The sequence below is a fragment of the Hippocampus bargibanti genome, linkage group LG07, assembly GCF_051943395.1.
Source record: "Hippocampus bargibanti isolate YZ-2025 linkage group LG07, ASM5194339v1, whole genome shotgun sequence".
NCBI classification, from domain to species: Eukaryota; Metazoa; Chordata; class Actinopteri; order Syngnathiformes; family Syngnathidae; genus Hippocampus; species Hippocampus bargibanti.
The window spans coordinates 18902654-18921275 of NC_142740.1; the positions used below are offsets into that span (position 1 = coordinate 18902654).

Here is an 18622-nt window from a genome sequence, read left to right on the forward strand (position 1 = left end):
AAATTGTAAAATAGACCACCTTTTAAACAGTCTAAAGGGTTTATTTATTGGCATAGTTGAGAGTTGAACAGAAATGTACAGAATACAGAAATGTATTTTATCTATCTATCTATCTATCTATCTATCTATCTATCTATCTATCTATCTATCTATCTATCTATCTATCTATCTATCTATCTATCTATCTATCTATCTATCTATCTATCTATGTGTTTGATTGTTTATTGATTTATGTATATATTTATTTTGTTTATTTATTCAGTCATTTATTTATGTATTTTTGTTTGTTTGGTTTGTTTTTTGTTTGTTTGTTTGTTTGTTTGTTGGTTTGTTTGTTTGGTTGGTTGTTGTCACAAGATTGCAAGACATAGAAAGGGGCACAGCATGTACACCCCGTGAGGCATAGCGTGTCTACCAAATTCACAAACAAACAAAATTAGACAATTGCACGAAAATGAAGAAGCACCCATATGCCAAGTGTAGACCACTTTCTGTGACCAAATTATCAGGTGCGTCAAGGGTGAGGTTGCTTTGTGCGCCGGCCGACAAACACATCACCTCAAATATGCCGGGTTAGACATGAGCTGGCAAGATACGCCCACTTATATGCGGAGCAGATGCAAGTCTAGTAAAATAGGGCCCAAAATGTTCACGCTTTAAAGTTGTATGTTTTGCTGTCTGTGACATTTTTTTTTAATTCCCAAGTGGTGAAGGCCCAGGCACCAAATGCCCGCCATCGTCTCTCAGCATTCATGTAGCATTGCTTTGTGCATCATCAGACCTTGAAGGGCAGATTTCTGTTGTTTTTATATGACTGAATAATTCCAATCTTGTCAAATTCCCGCAAGCCTACAACTGGCAACGTAAAAGTGTGCGGGCTGTGCCCTCCCGTGCCTACTGAACTGGTATCAGTGTTTGACCAAAAAACTGGCTCAGTTCAGCAGGAACAGGAGTGGAGCCTAATCTCAAAACGGAGTGACCTCACCAGCGTCCGAATAGCCAGACAATCAACATTTGGATCACACGCTCCCAAGCATCACATGTGGCACTGCGTTCCGAGTTCTTGGCCCTGATCAGACCCAAGATGACAGCACTGAGGCCACAAGTGTTCACAAGGCTGTTGCAGCTGCAGATGACTGTCATCGCAGCTATGAATGTTTCATGAGCAGAGTGTTTTGTTCCTTGATCGGTAGCATCTGCGCACTTGCGTGAATACTGCAACATGGAAATGTGCTTGATCTGCTCCTTCTCATGTTTCTTTCAACATCTTTCTTTGGGCGAGGCTGCATCTCGCCACGCTCTTTTTTTCTGGATGGGTTTCTCCGGTTTTGAGCAGTGATTCTCACAGCGTGGTACGCTTCACACTCATACCTGTCAACTTTTAAGTTTTTTTGCCGTATTTTACACATTTTTCATTTTCATTTCAAATCATGTACAGCGTACTACAACGTTTATACGGATTTTTTTTTAATTGTGAACCAATCTTACTGTAAATTGAGGTGTTTGTACTTTTGTGTATCGATGGCTCTACTTCAAGGATTGCAGAGAAAGGAGAGATAGACTTTGTTTCAATGCATCTTTCTTTTTTTTCGGCTTGTTTCATAAAACTCCGAATGCACCCGAACATGCCAAAGGAATCATAAACGGAAAATAACTCAGACAACCCTAACAATTTAACAAAAGCTTACATTTTCAAAGGCTCAAATCCAGTTGGTTTCAACTGCTGGTAGCCTACGACAATGCTGCCGCTGATCGCTACTATTGTCATGCCAAACCACCAAAAGTAATCCTCAATCGTATACTGTATTTTTTTTTATCGCTGCACACTGTGGAATTGATAAAAGCATAACATGCACATGCGCTGTAAACTGTATGCATTTCCGCTTGTGTGTTTTTTTTTTTTTATCATTTCGAATGAATGTATGGCGTGCTATAACTTTTATACAGGAATTGTAATCATTTTATAAGGGCAGCTATTAGGCAAGGTTGACAAGTATGAACACCGGCTGGTGGGGTGTTAGCTCCTTCTTGTGGTAACTGAAAAAAAGTTCACTGTCGAAGCACAGTTCAGTTGTATTTAACTTTATTACAATACAATCGTTTCCATTTCACAACAAGTCTTCGGCTAGTTTTTTGAGTGTTTTCTTGTCAGGCTTTCAAAGGGATCACTATCGGATTTCTAGTTAAGGTAAGCCATTTTACTAAACTAAATTAAACTAGGCTAAAGCAGAAGCAGAATGTTTACATCCAACCAGAAGTCATTCGCCGCCATCATTAAGAAATGAGGATTTTGGGAGCAATTCCGAGCTTTTTAGTTCCTGGTCTTAATTTTTGTAAAATAAATTTTCCAGCCACCAATGTAAGTTATAGTCTCGGATCTCTCTCTCTCTCTGTGTCTCTCTTTCTCTCTCTCTCTGTCTCTCTCTCTCTCTCTCTCTCTCTCTCTCTCTCTCTCTCTCTCTCTCTCTCTCTTTTCTTTTTTGTTCACCATGTTCAATTTTTTACAGTCATTAATATTTTCTTCACACTGTTTCGGTAATGTTAAATTTTAGGCAGTCCGTGTGATATCTATTTTATTGGGGGTTAATATTTTTTATTAACTGGAGATACATGATTTCCTATGGGGCATCCTGATTTGGTTTTCACACAGTCTGATTTTAGCCAGACTTTTTGGAATGGAGCAATCACAAAAAAAAACAAGGTCTCACTTATTATTACTTATTATAGACGTTCTTACTTTTGTTGAATACTCAGCCATGCGATGCCACTGTATTTTAATGTTGTCAAATGTCAAAATGGTGGTAATTGTAAAGGGTTTTGGAAATATACTGCTCTGACCCTTCCGGACTATCTAAGACACAAACTGAAAGGCCCAAAATCATGGCAAAGTGATTCAAACAGAGTGTCTGCGATGTCTGTGTAATTTATGTCACCCAACAGTCCATTATGAGTGGCCGGGGAAGCGTGCCACCACCACTCGTGAGATAAGTCGCTGCTGCCAATGGAAAGGGCTCCATTTTGATTTTATAACCCGTAAGAAACTGAAAAGTCATTAGCAGTAAAGATGAATGTGCGCTTATCCCGCTTCCCCATGCACCGTGCCTGAGGAGTTATTATCTTTTATCATGTAGACGGCACAAAGGCGTCGTTCGGTAAGGAAGCATGATCACAAACCAGTTATTAAGATTAAAGACGAGATTATGGTTGGGCAAACCATGATGTCATGTTTTTTTCCCAAAGACCAGTGAGCACCAGTCAAATTGTTCTGGTGTCTGATCTGCTAACATTTTGTTCAGAACTTGCTTCAACACGCTGTGCTGTGCTGTATCCAAAAAAAACCATTATGACCTACCCAAGGACAAAAATACTGGACATTCATACAAAAAAAGTTATTTCTACCTACTTTGTGTCATTTAAATTTCTCTGGGAAGCGTCACTAAAATTGACGGGTGAGTCTGACAGCCATTTGTAACTCTCATATTATGTTAAAATAAAAATCATGTTGATTATCAAGTAGGTCATTTTTACCCATATGTGAAAACCAACACAAAACAGTCAAATAACTGTTTTATGTTTCTGAGATGTTATATGGATATTTTAAAAGAGAGACAACGTATTTTCGATCCCATTGGGATATTTTAGAACTGTTTTGAAGACAGAAAAAAGAAAGGATATCCAGTGCTTTAGTTAACACAACAACGGTAATGGGTAAAATTGACATATATATGACATAATATGAGGGTTAATTTGATTTTCGATTTGGTTTGTGCTCGTTTAGATGGCAAGACATAACATAAAGTTGCAATGTTTTTTAAATTAAAAAAGTAGTATCATTGTTTATCTTCAACAACAGTGGGAATCTACTTAAAAGCTGTTTTTAAAAAAGGAGAGAATCATAAAAGCAGATAGTGAGTTAATATGTAAAGTTATGCATGTAACTTCTCTTTCATGGATTTATTATCATGAAATAGACATTTAATAGTAAATGCGGGAAATTAATAGTTTGTGTCATGCAAGGGGGGGAAATGATCCACTATAGAGTCACTGAAATCAATAAAAGTGTGTTTCCCATGTGTGCTTTTTAGATCTTGGCTGTGGTATCATCAAAAACATGATGACAATTTGGGCTCTCTTGTTTTCATGCAAACACACACACACACACACACACACACACACACACACACACACACACACACACCCATAGTGCGTTTCATCATTAGGACCTCAAAGGCGGACCATATTTGCTTTATTGAGCCCGAGCTTCTCTCTTCTGTTCTTAGGTTCCATCTGCATCCGCGGCGGGTGGCTGTGGGAAAGTGGGTGATGATTTGTTTTGGCAGCTTCCTTTGAGCTGGGGTGGTCTCACTGTGTAGGAACATCCGCATAGTTCCCTTCAGGTACGCTGGAAAAAGGCTAAAAATAGATCTCTGCACATCATATGACATATTCGCAGTCATCTTGGTTTTATGTTGATAATGTATGTACTGTATGTGTTTGTACATTATGTATGTGTTAATTCCATTCATTTTCTCTAATACTTCTGGCAGATGACTGGATCAGGACATGTGTTTCTGTCATGCTCTGGTTGGCGACCAATGGGTGGCGCTGTCGGCCCCGCCTGCACCTGCACAGGTACTGGTCGTTCCCAATCAGTGACAGTTAAAAGGACTCCCGGCACGACCATTCCCTGTCGATCAGTGGCGGACTGCCACGTTCGGATTGGCGACCAACGGGTAGCGCTGTCAGCCCTGCCTGCTGCCTCGCAGGTGCTGGTCGTTCCCAATCTATGACAGTTAAAAGGACTCCCGTCACGACCATTCCCTGTCGGGTCATTGTCGTATGCTTTGTATGCAATTGTATGCATTGAGCATTGAGCATTGTGCATTGTGCATGCATTGTATGCTGTGCATGTGTTTGTTTAACCTTGGCAGACTTTTACTCTTGGTTTTTCTTCTGATACTTTGTATTTTTCTGTTCAAATGATTTTAACGTTTTAGATGTTGTTCCTGTTGACTTTATTATAATGCAATTTCTCAAATACAACCTGCTGCTCCCTCCTGCCTGCTTTTTGGGATCCACAACTGCCATCACCACCTTGCAAAACGTGACAGTTTCGGCTCTTGTATTCATTCTCATCAGATTGTATCTGGAGGTCTAATGAGTTTTAAATTGTGTGGGAATGAAAATACCCGTCCTCCAGTTGTGCCTTGTAAAATAATATAGGCCGTTGTGAATTCTCTTGAAATGTCCCCCACTGGGCTCCAGATCAATGCAAAGATCCTATCTGAGAACAGCTGCATCTCCATTTGGAACGTCAAGGCTGAATGGTTGTACGTGCCTGATGACGTGTGATGGCTGTGGAGATTGGGTATTGAAAAAAAGATGAGAAGCATATAAGTACGGGATATTAACAAGGCCATGCACACAGGCACTGTAAATGGCTGACATCCTGCACTTGGGCAAGTTAATTTTCCTTCAAACTCACATTCTACACAAAGCCTTTTAGTATGCCAGGAGTTTGTTTTGTGTTAAAATATCCAATTGCTATTTTCATTCAATATTTAAGTGAAAAGCCCACCTTTTGCCGAAAATGAATTGGGAAAGCACCACATCATTTTTTTCTCGAATGAGGACAATTTTATTGTAATAGAGACACACAGTTATCTACTAACAGAATTTTGTATCCGGTAAATTAGAGCGTTGTGGCAGTGACGTGCAGTCAGTGGAGGCAGTGCCTCACCTGTCATCATGGAAAGCTGTCATGGAAATATCAAATGAAAAAAATAAATTAAACAGATTTATTTTGTGATTTGTACTTTAAAGTTCTTGTCCATTTAACTTCACCGTTTTAGGATTTATTTCAAAATCGCAGAATTTTCACATTTACCGTTCAAGGAGAGACGAGCGGTGACGTCATCGATGACGTCAGTGCCTCACCAGCCATGAACCTCACTGCTGCACCTCCACTAGGCACGTCACTGCGTTGTGGCAATGTGCAAGGTAAGCAGAGTGACGTTTGAATGGATGGAGCAGATTCCATTTTATTAACTCATTCACTGCCATTCACAAATTTATTCGGGAATCGAAATTATGACGCAAGGGGGCAGCATTTCCTTTATTGCCATGTTAGCGCTTTGTTCCAGCTACAGCTGTTTTTCAAGCGCTATATAAACCAATATGTATGTATTGCATTGTATTTTTCGACAGTCACCCCCATTTCAAGGTCAGATACCTCCAGATGCATATAATTTAGGAATTAACTATTTTTTTTCTGATGAAAGAAGAGAGTCTAATATTTCTAACTCTGTACTGAATTTTTATTTAGTCCTAAGCAAAAACAAAGATGAAGACAAAAACCCTGACACTGGAGTTAAAACGTTTTTTAATAAAAATGTAAAACTATAACTCTGGGTTTTTAGGACATTCTTTCAAAAGCATACTTATAGACAAGTTATAGAGACGCCTTGGAGCTGTTGTATAAATTGTCTGGGGCGAAAGCGTTATACACTACTCACAAAGCATCCTGGAATTTCACTCAAAAGAGTGAAATTCCAGAATGAACATAAATTGCTCTATAAACTTCACAGGTGAGCTTGAGGGGGAGACTTTACTTTCTTGTTTGGGAATTTTTCAGCCCGTGCTGCACCTCCACTAGGCATTTTCTTTTACAGGCCCCTGGAGCACTTGACATTTTGGTGACCGCAAGTAGACTTGACTTTATACAAATGACATTGGGTCTACGTTGCAGCAACTGTGGTGTACTGCACAAAGGCTCAAGCAGACAGATTCTGTTCTCCATGATCTCCAGGTGTAATTTTTTCATCATCCACGAGTGGATATCTTCTTGCATTTTCGGATTAACCTATCAAACATACTCCTGCATGGAAATGGGAATGAAAGAAGCCACTTTGATGAGCTGAAAAATCAAGTCAGCTGTGTTCACTCTCAAAACAGCGGAAACGCCCACTTCTAACTGCGTTTGTCAACAACAACATCAAAAGAAAGAAAAATCTCAGCGTACGCATAATTCGACTGACTTAGTGTGAGATTTAATTTTAGCATGAAACTTTTGTCAAAACATGAGCGGCATGAAGAGAAATATTAGAACATGGGATTGATTCGGAAGGGAAAATACATTGATCCATTCATGGATTGAACACCTGTTGTGAATTTTCTCATTTGGCTCCTTGTTTGAGAATAGCAAGTTGCGCATGCAACAAACGGACATGTGCATTCAGAAGTTTAGAGAAGTAAAAGTTATACTCCTTAAACTAAAACTGGATTATAACCTCTTGTGAGTAGTGTGTCTCCTGTACAACATCACCTGAATAATATTTCAAAGCATGATCCATGGAAGCTTTGAATTTTATCTCCATCATTTCTCATTGGAAAAAAACCACACGTGCACATGGAAGGGATTGTGTTCACGTTCCGAATGGAAGCTGTATGGTGTTGTTTTCTGCCTCCTCTGCAGGTCTCCATAAAAGCCTCACAATACATATAAACTAATCCCGTGTAAGGAAATGAATGCTAGTTGAGGTGACAGCACATTCTGCATAAACAAGGAGCAACTGAAGAAAATGTGTCCTGTCTTGCCGCCCCCCCCCCTCCCAAGCATCCAAAAAATGGTGTATAACAGGAATCAAATTTGGCATGTACTCATCATGCACAACTGCAGAGATTTTAAAGTATAGGCTATCAATAACCACCCTCCTCCATTGATGCATGTACTTCTGTAATGTTGACCTCTGTTATTTGAGGATTGTGCAACATTATTTTATCGGCGAGCCCGCCATTATAGTGCCTTGGATGGGGTTACAAAAGTGTCGATGAGGTCATACATTTAGAGGAAAGAAAATCACTTTTCCCAAATACTCCTCCCAAGACACTTTGCCAAGCATGGGAGCCAACCTTTTAGTTCTCATCCTCAGTGTCGACACTGAAAGCACATAGATCTCACATTGGGTGAACTCACAGGAGATTCCTCAATCAGGTGGTCCCTGGAAACAAACAAGCCAAGGGTAAAGGGTCTTTCGTGCAGCTGTTTGATTTCCTTTCATATGAAGGTGCACCAAGTATAGCTTCCTTGTTCTTTTCTTGACCTTGTTGGCCCCAAAATGATGTCGGAATACCACGGGGGACCTTTGACTGATTGGCTATAATTGTATTAACAACATTTGCGCAGCCATATTGTGCAGAACACATAAACAGGCACGGAATGCGTTGGGGCCAAATGTCTGGTTCACTTCAAAAGGACAGACAGATAATAATGACACGACACCAGGTTGTTGTGTCTGTGTTGTGTCACTGCAAACACACATAAGTTCATAGAGTCCTTTTGTGTGTGCACTTTGACGTTGGAATGAGAATTATTTTTATGCTCATTCTCATATCTTTACATTGAGGTGAAGTAATCATTCCTCTGAACAACTCTAGACTGTTTGATTGCAAAAGCAGTTGGAGCATTTCAGCGCTTACGTATGTAATTGTCATGATCCTGTTTTTATTAAGATTACAATTGGTTTCATTTCATCGCTTTGCTTCCTAGTCTACTTTTGTCTTCCTTGTTTGGTTTGGTTTTCACCTGCTCTTGACATCTGGATTCTTAGTGTCAGCCAATCAGCTCCCGCTACTCATCTAGTCTTGTGTAGGCGCCGCATGTTGTCTTGCCAGATTGCTTGTAGAAAAGGCGTTGAAGGCCCTGACCATATGCCGTTGGTAAGTAAGAAGAGTCCATTTTTCAAAACACACATTGACCAAAAATGCTTCAGTCCTATTCAACGTTGCAAATGTTTTTATCTTAACTCATTCACTGCCATTCCCGAATTTATTCGGGAATTGAAAATATGACGTAGAGCGCCATTCCCGAATTTGTTTGAATTTTTGTTTTTCTTGCGGGTGGATGAAGATGAAGCGCTGGTCAGACCTCTGGCAATGTTTTTTCCCTTCCACAAGGGGGCATCATTTCCCTTTTTACTCTGTTAGCGCTTTGTTCCAGCTTCAGCTGTGGTTAAAGCGCTATATAAACCAATATGTACAGTATGTATTGCATTGTATTTTGGACAGCAACCCTCATTTCAAGCTCATATAACTCCTGACCCATATAATTTAGGAATTAACTCTTTTTTCTGATGAAAAAAGAGAGTTTAAGGTTTCGTACACTGCATTGAATGTTTATGCAGCTCTAAAACTGCAGATTATGCGCATCCTGGAATTTGAGTGAAAATGACAAAAACCCTGGCACTGGAATGGACACATTTTTGCACATGTCTGGCAGTGAATCAGTTAAATATCGAGCAAGGGTGCGTTTGTCCAACCAAAGTGCTCGGAATCGTGTTTGCTTTCCCACGTGCATTTTGGAAAGCTTTCACTGGAGGACTGACAATCAGTGCCATGATTGGTGTGGTGGCTTTCATCTGAGTCATTAATCTCTTGTAATGGCGCATGATTACTCCGCAGTGTTGTTTTAAACCAAACCCAAGTACTTTCTCACAAATGAGTCAGCAAAGTAGCTTTTAACTTTCTCGCCCTTACACTCAAGCACCAGTACCGAACAACTCACTACATAGAAAAGTGTGTCCATAACTCTACCTACTATTATTGATATTTTTTGTTACAGATTTAGGGGAGGAGAAAAGCCATTGGTTTTAGTATGCCCCATTTAATTTGCCGTCAGGTTAACCCATTGCAAAGATAAAAATGCGTAAGGGAATCTCCGGTCACGCCAGAATGCTCTGAGTTAATAAAACAAAATTGCCTAGCTTGCAAGTGGCCAGGAGGTAAATCCCAACAGGAGGAGCGGTTTGACGTGTGACGAGACGCTTCAGATCTGACAAACAAAGACCACATTTAATCTCACCACTCTGCTCCCTCCAGATAAAGAGACTTGACAATCCATAGTTTTTTCATTCTCCTTCAAAGGTGTATAGATCTCTGCTCAAGGTTGCAGTGACAACATGAGCAAAGTTGTGGTTAATTTAGGTCAGATAAGTGGACCTCAATGTTTAAGTCTACGAATGACTTGCTGCTCTTAAATAGCCGAAAGGAGTAATTTATTTATGTTTATGTTTGGTTCATTGGCTAACCCCATTTTGAGTACGAGACCATTCGACAATGGCAGTTTGAAATGGAGCATAATGTGTTCCCTCTTGAAGCAATTGTGCCAACCGATTGACGTAATGCTGGTGGCAACGTGTCGCGTCCGAGTGTATTGTGGATTCTTTGCGTCCCTCTTACGGCAGACAGCTGTCTGCTGAACACCTGGAAGCTACGCCAGTGAGGTAATTTTGGAGGCCATGTCTGCATTCAACCGTCATTAACCCATCCTTCTTCATATGGAGCACAGAGAGGGCCTCGTAGTTGTAATGGGAGAAGTAGGGAAAGGGCATGAACCGGTGATGAGCCTCATGTCAAATGTGATTGAAGAAATGTGCGTGAGCGCAAAACACATGGAATTTGCTCTTGCTTTTTCATTATGTCGCTGAAAGAGCCAGAGAGATCCCAACGTCAGAGATGAGGGACGTTTATTCTTGGCCTTAACTGTAAAGTTGTGGGAATTCAAGGAAAGGGCAGAAAGGAACTTACAGTCACACACCACTGACAATGACTTTGTTCCCACATCCACAAAAAAACTGCATCATAAATCAAACAGTAAATGTCTTATGCAGTGCATTGGACGCTCTTGTATTTATGATATATTCAATGAAATGGTCGAGTACAGAACCTTCATTTATGTCCAAATTTTGTCCTTACTGTCTGCTTGCAGTGGGGATAAAAAGGGCAGTGAAAAAAAATCCAGTTGGACCTACATTTTAAAGCAAAATTCTGCCACCTACAGGACTTGAATGGAAATCAATATGATCTGTTTTTGGTCTTGGTGGAGTTTGGTCTGCAATTGATTGCCATTATCATGGAATCGAGAGAATAAATACTCTACAATGGAACATTTCTAATGCCAAAATTGAGACAAAGACCATCTATAAGCAATCCTTTTGTCGTGGCTCCTTCGAACTTACAGCCGGTGAGCATGGGTAGAGTGGTCTATTCTTGACACACTATCGTCTCTGTGAAATAACAAGGCCTTTGGTTGTCTTTGTGTTTTATTTTTATTAAACACCATTACTACTCCTCGAGTCTAACACAGCATTCCAACATTGAACTTAAATATGTACCGCTACGTAAAAAAATAATAATAAACCAAATAACATACAAACTGTAAAAACAAAAAGTAACTGCTCTTTTTGTTTACTTAGGCACCTGGAAAATAATGAACGCTTTTTACTCAAATAAGCCTGTGTCCAGAAAGAACTTGGTAAGCGAAAGTCAAGTACACAAAATGGCCCTTACAGCCATCTTGGAAGTTTCAAAATCAATAGCGTACATTATAAGAATCCTTTTTTTGCATTTGAAAGTGTTTTCCTCCTAGTTTCCCCATGATAGCTATTAAAATATTCCATGCATCTTCCACCCATCCATTTTGAACACTGCTTATCCAGTAGAAGATCTCGGGGGAGCCTCAACCCTGCTGACTTTGGGTAGAAGCCCAATTACACCTTGAGATTGGAGCCAATCAGTCGCAGGGTACATATAGAGATGAGCAACCATTCACACAAACATCGTCACAGAGTGGGAAATGATCCTACACACACACACACACACACGCACGCACACACACACACACGCACGCACACACACACACACACACACCAAATGAGTGTACCACTCTACATGATCAGTGACTACACATTAAGTCATTCAGGGATGTGGTTACTACAGTGGACAGTTTATCATGTTATCGGGTTACAGAGTGCATAAAACATTTAAAATTGTGTGCATGTTAATAGTTAGCCCGAGCATCAGTTTGCTTGTCCAAAGACCAAGCATAAAAATGTTTCCTATTAGATCCTTCAAAAACTGCGATCAAAAGAAACACTTGGCACTCATTTTGTTATACAGGAATAAATCACATACAGGATTGGAATGAAAAGGCCTCATCTTGTTTTTTTATTAGTTTTTTATTGTCGACCGTCATTTTGTTTTTTTCATTGAGTGCTGTGCTTACTTGATTGCCGTGATTATGGAAATTCTACACACAAAGGCAATAGATTTAAGTATATCTGTGCAGTCAAATGAGCTCTGATCAGGTAATAAAGCTCAGTTTTGATAGACATTGACTTATTTGAGATTGATGTCTACAAAAACGCCTTGAAGGTCTTATTTAAATCTTGACTTTGTCGAGTTGATGTTAATGGGATGTTGCGCTCATGTATCATTTTGAGTCTTGCGGGGCCTGTCAAGGTTTCAATGACACGTTCCCCTTCAGAACTAGGGCGATGGGAGATGTAGTATACTAACCATTATGGAGCATATATTAAAGTAAAACTAAAACAACCTTAACATGAAATATTCAAGGGCAAAAAAATGCACATATAACATACACATTTTCTGACATACATAAGGTACAAAAATATATTGGTCCTCCTCTTATAAGATAGATTGAAGCAACTGTACATTTCCAAAAAGGTACCTGCTGGAAATGTTGATTACCAGATGGCAAAGCAGACGAAGCAGTTATACTACCTGTGTGTGTAGCACCTCTCTCAGGTCCTGTTTGTACGGGAGGGGTCTTCATTGTGGTCTAACCACTCGAAACTGAAAGGCAGTTGTCGGCAGAGCTCAACCTGCCTTTCTTTGATGCCTTGTCGGTCTTTTTTGGGGCCGGTGGAAGGGAGGCGACGCTCAAGTTCCTGGCCTTGTTAAAAGTGTTCCTCAAGCCATCCTGCCTGATCTCCAAGGTGCTGCTGGTCTCCTTGGAGGTCAACACCTCGGGGCGACACAGGCCGACCTTCGGGCAACAGCAGCAGAGGAGCTTTGCCATGGCTCGCCTCATCTCGCCGCTGCCCAGGGCGGAGATGATTGGGTTGAGGCCTGAGTTGATGACAGCCACAGCAATGAAGAAATCGGCACCGAAAAGTGGGGCGCACTGTCGGGATTCGCAGAAGAAATCAACCAGCAGTAGCAGGAACAACGGCCCCCAGCAGAGCAGGAATACCCCAACGATGGTGATGACTGTTTTAAGCAGAGCCAGGGAACGCTTTCGGCATCGCTGCTGGGCGCTCTTGTGCACGTGGCTGGAGATAGCGCCATAAAGCACACCGATAGCCAGGAGGATAATGATGAAAATGATAAGGGCAAATAGGATGTAGGTCTTTGAGTAGAGCGGGAGAAGGGTGGAGCATCCGTCCAGGTTGCAGATACAGTTCCAGCCTAACAAGGGGAGGAAGCCGATCACCAGCGCCAAAACCCAGCAGAGGGCAACCAGCCCATAAATTCTATAATAGGTGCTCCTGGTTGACTTGTGAGGCAATGGCTTCATTATCGTCATGTAACGCTCCACCGCAATCAACAACAAACTGAAAATGGATGCGGCCAGGGCGACAAAGAGCATGCCCTCACGGAAAAGCCAAAGCGCAGGCGTTAACTGGAAAGTCCGACTACCGGACATACAGATGTTGACCAAGTAAGCTGCACCGGTCAGGAAGTCACTGAGGGTGATGTTAGCGATGCACACGTACACCCAACGCCAACTGCGGCAGATGTGAGAAATGACAGCCACCAATACAAGAGAATTTTCCAGAATGATGAAAATGCTTATACAGATGAAGACCACCATGGTGGCGCTCATGTTCTCCGAGTTTGAAACTGTCCTGTTCTTCAGACGACCCGTGTAGTTGTAATGCCTCAGGATCACGTGGCTGATCTCAGAGAGGTTCATGAAGGAGGTATTGCTGGGCAAAGCGGATGCATGATACAAGTGAGTGCAGCGGGGTGAGGATGTGAGAGAGAAGAAAAGATCCATGGCTATTTCCGAACAGGGAGGATGAGGACAACAACCAGGTTGTGGTGAGCTGCATAGGAATGAATGTCGAATTCTTGTCAAGACTCAAACTACTGGACACACACCTGACAACAAAGAGAATAAAATTAGCATTTCTCCAGGAGGAGTTTCAATGAAAAAAAATCACACATTTTTAAAAAATGTAAAAAGTAGCCCTAGTAGTCTGAACACACATCCCTTTTTTGTTGAGAATGTGTATACAGTTGAGATTCAATGCATTTTGTCATCTTTGAAACTATATATCAGCGTATGTTTATCTTTTTAACTTTCATGCTTGCATTTAACTCAATCCCTGCCAGATGGTGTGCAAAAATGTGTCCACTCCATGCAGTGCCAGGGTTTTTGTCATTGTCACTCAAATTCCAGGACCCACAGAATCACAAGTTTTAGGACTATGTAAACAATCAATGCAGCGTAAGAAACCTTAGTTTCTCTTCTTTCATCAGACATAAAGAGTTATTTCCTAAAGTATACGTGGGTCTGTATACGGGTCTGTAGTTATATGAGCTTGAAATGAGGGCGGCTGTCCAAAATACAATGCAATACATACATATTGTTTATACGGCGCTTTAACAACAGCTGAAGCTTTAACAAAGCGCTAACATGAAAAAAAGGGAAATGAGGTCTGGCCAGCGCTTTATCTGTACCCAAGCAAGAAAAAAAAAACAAAAACCTAACTAATTCGGGAATGGCGCTCTACGTCATATTTTCAATTCTCGAATAAATTTGTGAATGACAGTGAATGAGTTCAAGAGGGAAAATCAAGAGCTCTTTAAGATTCAGTACTACTGTATAAACTTGAAGGGAAAAGCCGAAAGGAAAAGAGGAAGACTACTGTATAAACTTCAAATGTATTTGTTGGTGTCAGATGTGCCATCTGCTTCCCGATTGGATCTTTAAAGGGCATCATTTAAATGCCTCCCTCATGTGGTGTACGCAGCATGGCCTAGAACCAGATGCTGAGGGCATTTAAATCACAGCAGGATGCATTTGAAGTATTTCTGTGAACACAAGTTCAGCGCAAGTGAAAATGTCGGGAGAAACACAGGCTCACATTTACAGTACTGTATTTAGAATGAATATCATTTTTCTTCTCAGAAATCTATTTGTGTAGACCCCAAATCTAGTTCCTAATTGTTTTGATTTGGCATCAAAAGCATATCTTGATCCTTGTGAAAAAAGACAGAATACAAATGGGTCATTTGATTAATCAGAATCTGATTGCGAAACAAAAAATGTGAATTGTGAGTTGCATTATTTCAAATGACAATCAAACGCTGAAGAAGACTGCACACTGAGGGTACTTACCGCGGCTTTCTGCTGGTGATGCTGAGTGCAAGAAAAAGATGCACTTGTCACTGACTACTGATTTCTGCAGCCCATGTTTGATGGGGAAGTAACCCCGAGAAAGTTCACACCCTTCACACGTGTGCGATATGCAACACAGATTGCCATCATTTTGTCACATATCTTACACCACCTCAAGAAGATGGTGAAATGGGCACACTTTATGAAACAGCACAAAATATGAGGTCACTTACAATATTCATGTCCTCTGCATTGAAAATTGGATTGATTTACCTACCATGTTATCAAATATCAGAATGTGCCGTGGTTTCAGTTGATGTTTTTGATAATGCATAAAAATAAGCATTCGGGGTGACGCCATTAATGCAGAATGGAGTTGTGTTATTATGTTGTCTCTCCATACCTTATCATTTGACCTCACAAAACACGTCGTCATACAAATAAATGTAAAATGCCTTTTTGTTGCCTTTTGGTAAATGGGTTGGGTCTATTATCGCATCAGTTTTATTGTCTTTGAGTAAAAACACTTGAAATGCACCACTACACCATCAGTGACTTAGTTAGTTATTGCAATTGAATATATTGTAATCACTGAGTTTGTCAAACAATATATTTTATTGAAGTATTAGATTGGAGATGGGGAATTAATATTCTGAAGGTGGGCAATGTTTTCTATTGGTGCTACTCAGCAGCCACATACTTCTTAACTAGTTTTGTACGACAAAAATGGTATTTTAAATTAGGACATATGAGCATATGTGCAAGATATGTTATAATATCCTTTTCCATTCTACTAATAGTATCTGTATAAAATATCATCAATACTAACCCAAAGTCAGAGATGTTAGGTCGGACACTGTGAACAAAGGCTTGAACACAGGAAGATTGTCTTTTACTGCCGGCGGGGCACCCAGTTTTCATGAAGCCACTTTACGTGAGTTTATTTGACCGACGCCCAACCTCCGCAACCCTCTGCCAAGCTGTTTATTGAGAGTATATCCAAATTTAAGTGAAAGATTAGTAAAACACAGTTTTCTTGATTTGAATACCACGCCCCTGGACATCCCACGCACAAACAACTATGAAACAACAGAACGTAGACATTTTAATTGGTTGTCCTTTCCCTGAACCGATAGATTGTAACCTGGCTAATGACCTCTTGATGTGAAGCAGTTTTCCTAGTCTTAAATTACTCCATGGCCAGGTCTCTTACATGAAAATGACAGTTTAACAGGCTGTGTCTGTTCACCTCAGATTGACCCCAGATTTTCTGTGCTACCATTGTGAGCCTTGTGTTCGGCGGCCAACTAACCTTGAAACTTTTAAATATGATAACTTCGATTCTGTCTATTCTCTATCACCCAAAAATAAAGGATTTGAAGCAAATAGCAAAATAACCACACCCAGTCACATTTTCTGCCATGCAATGGGCTTGATTGCATACCAATTACCAGTCAAGATGGCACTAAACCGCTGAACAGCCGAGGAAATAATTTTTTGTAGATTTTCACAAAAATCAATTCACTCCAATTATTTTTTGCAAATTATTGAGGTACTATGCCTGTTCCACATGACATTCCTTGCATCCATTCATCCATTTTCTTAACTGCGTTATCTTCACAGGGGTCATGAGGGGTGCTGGAGCCTATCCTACCCGTCTTTGGGTAAAAGGCGTGGGACACTCTGAACAGGTTGTCAGCCAATCACAGGGCACTCAAAGACAAACAACCATCCACGCTCACACTCATACCAAGGGAGAATTTTGAGTGCTCAATCAGTTTTTCATGCATGTTTTTAGAATGTGGGAGGAAACTCTAGTACCCGGAGAAAACCCACGCAGCCCCAGGGAGAACATGCTAACTCAACAGTGGCTGGCCAGAATTGCACCCAGTACCTCTACACTGTGAGGTTGACGCACTGAACACTAGGCCACCGGACCTCCCGTTCATATCATTCCAAAAAAAAAGATTAGGCTGACTTTTTTGCAGAATAAGGCAGTGCAAGAATGAAAGATCTAAATCAGAAGTGACCAAACTCTCTCCTCTAGGGTCAAATTCTTGTCTGTTTTCAATTTCTCTTTGCTACAACACGCCAGAAATCAAATGAACTTCAAATGATCTGAATCGTAATCTTCCTTCTTCAGAGCTTGCTGAAGAGCTGATCCTCCTAAAATTTATTATTTTTGGGTGGATTTTTCCACTTCTTCCATAATCCGCATCTCAGCACTAAGGAAAAGCTGTGTTTAGACTGGTGGGTCCAGAGAACATATAAAGAACATTTTTGATTTTGACATCCCTTTAAAACATGACACTGTCACTGAGGCTTTTTATTCATTCTCTTTATTCATCTCAGTCACGCCACTCACTGACTTGAGCAAACGTTAAAACTTATATGATCATCTTGCCCTTTCATCTTAGTTGTTCCTTTGGAGTTGTTCCTTTAGCTCTTTGTGGTCCTCATCAAATACATGGCAGGCACACTCACCAAAATAGCAAACACAGATCATCAAGTATTTTCAAAGAGCACTCCAAAGTATCGTGGGAAGTGTGCTGCTCACCATTGCTACAGTATGTAAAGAGTGCTACATACTTATTTGACCTACATTTGTAGCTAATAAAGCATGACATTCACGGGCCAACCCCATGTACCTGATTTTCGCTAGAAGTTCTCCTTTTTGAGTTCTAAAACATGCCATATCTGAATGCATTATGTGACCGAGGCTGCTGATGTAAATGGAATGAGGAAAACAAGCAACTGGAACCAAAGGCGCTACCAACACCCTGTTAACGATTGAAAACGCCCTCTTTCTCAGCGCATAACTTCAAACAGCACTTTAACCACAAAAGTCAAGTCAACCTCAAGTGTTTCTCAATCATGCAAACCAATCATATCAGGCTGAGAAGTAGGCATAAAGGTCAAAGGTGCTCCACATAGACAAAAGTCGTTTTTTTTCTTGTAATTTGTACAGTCAAAATTTAAGAATGTTAGTTGTTTGTCTTTTTTTGCAGACTCAATTGCATTGTTTGACTATTCTACATTATTTCTGTAGTTTTACATTGATTCTTAACATCATCGATGTTTGTGCAAGTTGTTGGCCATTATGATTCTATCGTTGGAAAACAACTAAAGGATCTGACACACGCATTGTTCTGACATTTCATACTGCCTTGGAAATATCCATTTGTGTGAAGAAGTCTACATCTAGTGGACAGAAAATTGCATTGAGTGTTTTATGATGTACAGTATCATCAAAAAACCACTAGGAGTACTGAGGAAAAAAATAGAAGTGTCATTAATTCGCTGTGCCGAAAGCCGAAAGGAAACGAAGTCATCCATTGTCCTCATGTCGTACGACTGCCAAAAAAGACTAAATCGGTATAGTGCAAAACTAAGGATACTGAACTGTTTAATCAGTGC

At 40.5% G+C, this 18622-nt stretch overlaps 1 protein-coding gene and 1 long non-coding RNA gene across 2 annotated transcripts; one reads left to right on the forward strand and one right to left on the reverse strand.

The window, feature by feature from the left end:
* Positions 1-941: 941 nt before the first annotated feature.
* Positions 942-5809, forward strand: LOC148895699 (uncharacterized). Its single transcript, XR_016115634.1, has 2 exons — positions 942-4397; positions 4548-5809. It is a non-coding gene; the product is annotated as an uncharacterized LOC148895699 (long non-coding RNA).
* Positions 5810-10753: 4944 nt separating this feature from the next.
* On the reverse strand, positions 10754-15311 carry s1pr4 (sphingosine-1-phosphate receptor 4). The gene is made up of 2 exons (XM_089000732.1): positions 15206-15311; positions 10754-13962 (listed from the first exon to the last, which is right to left on the reverse strand). The coding sequence occupies exon 2, from the start codon at positions 13856-13858 to the stop codon at positions 12638-12640; it is 1221 nt and encodes a 406-aa protein (XP_088856858.1). The 5' UTR covers positions 13859-13962; positions 15206-15311; the 3' UTR covers positions 10754-12637.
* Between the last annotated feature and the right edge of the window lie 3311 nt (positions 15312-18622).

Coding starts and splice junctions, on each gene's coding strand:
- s1pr4 (XM_089000732.1), bottom strand. CDS start 13,858: ATGGATCTTTTCTTCTCTCTCACATCCTCACCCCGCTGCACTCACTTG.